Source organism: Charadrius vociferus, unplaced genomic scaffold, assembly GCF_000708025.1.
Source record: "Charadrius vociferus isolate BGI_N301 unplaced genomic scaffold, ASM70802v2 scaffold616, whole genome shotgun sequence".
NCBI classification, from domain to species: domain Eukaryota; kingdom Metazoa; phylum Chordata; class Aves; order Charadriiformes; family Charadriidae; genus Charadrius; species Charadrius vociferus.
Genome location: NW_009648690.1, coordinates 311,395 through 315,892, shown reverse-complemented (window position 1 = coordinate 315,892; position 4,498 = coordinate 311,395). Strand labels below are relative to the sequence as shown.

Genomic DNA, 4,498 nt, shown 5'->3' with positions numbered 1-4,498 from the left:
GTCCGCGACAGTGACAGCGCCTGGGGCAGCTCAGCCGGTGCCAGCTCGTGCTGTCGGGATAGGCCCCCCATCAGTCGGGGATGTGACAGGGCATCGGGTACCGAAGGTTTTGCTCATCTCTTTGCAGGGTCCTGGCGAGCACAGCTTGTTCCCCGGGGAAGAGAAGGGGCTGGACAACCTGGAGGGCTCCAAACCCAGCCCTGGGACCCTGCGGATCCTCCGGCAGGACCGAAGCGGCGCAGGGTATTCACAGGCTGAACACGCCGCGTCTCCCCAAACCGCAGAACCGACAGCGTGGGGCTGGTACACAAAGGGCGAAGGGACCGTGGTGCGCCACGGGTGTGAAATTCAAAGCGAAAAAGAAAAGCGTTTGGTACGGGCAGGGCGAGGAGCCTCGGCAGGAGGGTGCCGTTAGCGAGCCGGCCGCCGAGAGGTGCCGGCAGCTCTTCCAGAGCCCAGGCGGCTCCTCCGGCTCCCGCTTCGCACCAGACTTCTTCCTTTCTCCCATTTCTTTAGCAACGCCCCCCAGTCAGCCCAGTTCCAGCTCTGCCGGGGGCGGCAGGGCTCTCCCTGCCAGCTCCCACCCTGTGCGCACAGGTTTTGCTCCCATTTGGTATGAGAATGCACCCAAAGCCCAAACCCCAACAGACAGTTCGGAGGAGCTGAACTAATTCCCCCCACGTTCACACCAGTTTGGAGGAGCTGAACTAATTCCCCCCACGTTCACACCAGTTTGGAGGAGCTGAACTAATTCCCCCCACGTTCACACCAGTTTGGAGGAGCTGAAGTAATTCCCCTCCATGTTCACACCAGTTTGGAGGAGCTGAACTAATTCCCCCCACGTTCACACCAGTTTGGAGGAGCTGAAGTAATTCCCTTCCATGTTCACACCAGTTTGGAGGAGCTGAAGTAATTCCCTTCCATGTTCACACCAGTTTGGAGGAGCTGAAGTAATTCCCTTCCATGTTCACACCAGTTTGGAGGAGCTGAAGTAATTCCCCCCCACGTTCACACCAGTTTGGAGGAGCTGAAGTAATTCCCCTCCATGTTCACACCAGTTTGGAGGAGCTGAACTAATTCCCCTCCATGTTCACATCAGTCCTGGAGAGAAGCACAGAAGGTTTTGCATGGGAGTGCAGGGGCAATGCTGGCACTGCCGAAAACCACAGCAGCTGCCAGCGAGGTGGAAGTAGTCGGGCAGGGATGGCCGGGAGGATCGAGGGTCTTCATTGCCACCAGTTACGGAGTCTATCAGCCCTGCTGGGCAGGAACGGCAAACAAAGCCACCGCACGCTTTCCAACAGCTCTGGCAGCTTCTCCCGCCTGTTGGGGATGTTGCTTTTGTGGAAAACCTCAGCATTTCTCTGAAGGGAGAGTGAGGAGCCTGTGCCAGGGAGCCGGTGCTCCGCGGAAGATGGAGCCACCACTGCTCCCAGCTCAGCCGCGACAGGGTGAGGACAAGAAGACGACGGCGTCCCTGCAGGGAGCCACGGAGATCCTGGGCAGGGGCACTGGGGAGAGGAGGGTGCCCCGGCTCCTGCAAGCCTCCGCCACCCGCTCTTGCTCACAATCACCTTTAAACTCTCGCTGCTGGCCCCGGGGAAAGGGACTTGCCCAGGCTAAGATTTCACTCTCCCCCACCCTGACTTACACAGCTCTGGCTTTCAGGCTTATCTTCAGGGGGTTTTTCTCCCCTCCCTCTGAAGTTCCCCCCGGGGTGAAGCTCCCCACGCGGAAACAGCTACCGGTCTTCAGCCAAGCTGGCAGCATCACCAGGGATGTTTAATGGGGATAAGGGAGAGGAGAAAAAAACCCCCAGTGTGATGCACGCAAACCCCTCGGCAGCGAGCAGCACATGGGGGAGGCTGCGAGTGCCTCCCCCGGCACCTCCGAAATCCCCGGAGGGACGCGGGTTGCGTGTACGTACTGAGAGCCGAGCTCCCCCAGCAGCACCCCGCAGTGGCACCCACACATGCTGCCGCCTCCCCATCGATCTGCCCAGCGAGGCAGAAACGCAGAACCATCGCAGAAAACGGGCGTCGATGACAGAAACCTTTTTTCACATCCGACAAGCACAACCTCTAGGAAAACGCGACAGCACTAGGAATTTCTTCCGCTCTTTCTGCCCACACTCGCGCTTCCAGACGAGTTTCAGTCAACGCGTCGCCAACCAGCCTGGCACGGGAGCGCTGTGGGACAGGCAGACAAGCTCCAAGAGGCAAAGGCGTGCACAAAACCTGACGCTCGCAGAGGAGAAGCGGCGTTGTGGCTTACCTGGCGCTTTGGAAGGTCGCAGACGCTGATTTTCCAACAGCCCCGAATCCAACTCCCACTGCCAGACCCTCTGAAACAGGAAAGAAAAAACCAGTAAGGTCAAACCCTACAACAGCCCCGCGACCATCCCTCTTCCTGCGCTTCTACGGAGCAAAGACTGGCGTGAGCGGGAAAGCAGGGCTCCGGGCCAGGTCCTTACCCTTCTCATTTTCATCTCAGTGCATTTAATCTAAGCTCAACGCAGGAACCTGCCCCGCTGCCCGGGGCACTCCCCCGCTGTGACCCCAAACCAGCAGTTTCTCAGGAAGCCAACACAGAGAGGAGAGATTTCTGTATTTATGAGTGCACTGGAGGGGAAAAGATCACAATCCCCATCAGCTGAAATGCTATTTTAATACAGAGCATCGCAGTGCAAAGCACTAAAATCAGTTTAAAAGGATTCCGGTTCGGTCAACCTCTCTGCAGAGAGTCGTCTCGGCAAGGCGCAGGCGAATTGGTGCCACGGGGGGGGCGCAGAAGGACAAAAGACCCACTTGTCCCACGAAGTCCCTGGGAGCTGTGCTAAGCCAGGACCAGGCTCCCCGCAACGCCACCTCCCTGAGGACTGGTCCCCCCGCGCTCAAACAGCGGCACAACACCCGCACAGACAGTCTCCAAAGCGGAAGGAAACCCAAATTCCACGAGAAAATCCCCACCTTGCAGATTATTGTAGACGACAGTTAATCCCATCATTTTAGATGACAGTTATTCCCACAAAGCCCAAAGAAAACCAGCGGAGGAGCCTTCCCGGGAGGGCAGTGGGTGCGGGAGATGTGCGGTCCTCTACTGCCTCCCCCCGGGCAGCTCCTCGGGGGATAACCGCTCCGTCCTTCCCCGCTCCCCTCCTGCCCTTTCTCGAACTTTTCTTACCCTCCCACCACTGGCACAGCTCCATCGCCCCTCCCAGGAAAAAAAAAAAAAAAATCTTATTTTCAGAAAGTGTCAAACCACTGCTACTTTTTGGTTTTTTTTTTTTTCCTTTGTTCATAATCTCCAATTTTGGTTTTGCAGCCCCTCTGGTATCGCTCCCCTCCGAGCAAGGTGTGGGGGGAAAACCATTCAAAGAACAAAAGCAAACCTGGTCGTGTGGGTTTTACAGCCTTCCACGGAGGCAATTACCCGCTCCGGCTGCTGGCAGCCACGCGAGGGCACAGTGGGGACCGTTCAGCCGAGCATTCGAACAGGTTGGAAATGTCACTGAGAGTGTTTACCTGTGTACCGGAGGATGAGGTCTCAGAAGAAGAGGACCGCGTGCGTGTTTGTGGTCGTCTGAATTTCCAGTTGCCTTGGAAACGCACCATAAAAAGCAGCACTAACTCGCATAATCGCGGCATTTGCATCCCCGAGTCCAGGCTGAGCACGGAGAACTGACACACTCAACGGCTCCTCAGAGCCCCGATCCCCGGCTTGTGCCGAGGCTCAGCACGGAGACAGGGAACAGCACAGCAGGCACCACGGAATCCTGGAATCCCAGACTGGTGGGGGCTGGAAGGGCCCTCTGGAGCTCCCCCATCCCACCCCCCGCCAGAGCAGGGGCACCTCCAGCAGTGGCACAGGACGGCGTCCAGGCGGGTTTGGGATTGTCACTGGGCACCACTGGAACCAGACTGTTCCCATCCCCCGGCACCCTCCCTTGAAGGACTGATCAGCGTTGATGAGATCCCCCTCAGTCTTCTCTTCTCCAGACTGAACAGCCTCACGTCCCTCAGCCTTTCCTCAGCAGAGAGACGCTCCAGTCCCCTCCTCATCTCCGTAGCCTTCTGCTGGACCCTCTCCAGCAGTTCCCTGTCCTTCCTGACCCGGGGAGCCCCAAACTGGACACAGTGCTCCAGATGTGGCCTCCCCAGGGCAGAGCAGAGGGGGAGGATGACCCCCCTCCACCTGCTGGCCACGCTCTGCTTGATGCCCCCCAGGATGCCATTGGCCTTCTTGGCCACCAGGGCACATTGCTGGCTCATTAACCCTATGGACAGGCTTACAGGGCGAGGAGACTCCGAATTGTCCCTAAAATACCACGACTGGGTGATAAGTCCATCTAGTGAATCAGCCGGAGGAACGGAGGTGCCCACCAGACCAGGGAGGTGGTCACACACTCGTGCAAAGCGGTCTCGGTGCCCCCCCACACCCGCCGGGGGCAGGAGCAGAGCCGGGGGGGGCTGCCAGCGCCGGAGGGGCTGTGCCGGGG

The 4,498-nt window shown here is 58.5% G+C and overlaps 1 protein-coding gene across 1 annotated transcript in view; it reads right to left on the bottom strand.

The window, feature by feature from the left end:
* The window catches only part of SLC39A11 (solute carrier family 39, member 11), a 98,945-nt gene that overhangs the window by 20,750 nt on the left and 73,697 nt on the right, over positions 1–4,498 (bottom strand). Inside the window, exon 6 of the mRNA XM_009886547.1 lies at positions 2,275–2,342. Coding sequence (XP_009884849.1) covers positions 2,275–2,342 — 68 coding nt within the window. The remainder of the gene's footprint in view (positions 1–2,274; positions 2,343–4,498) is intronic.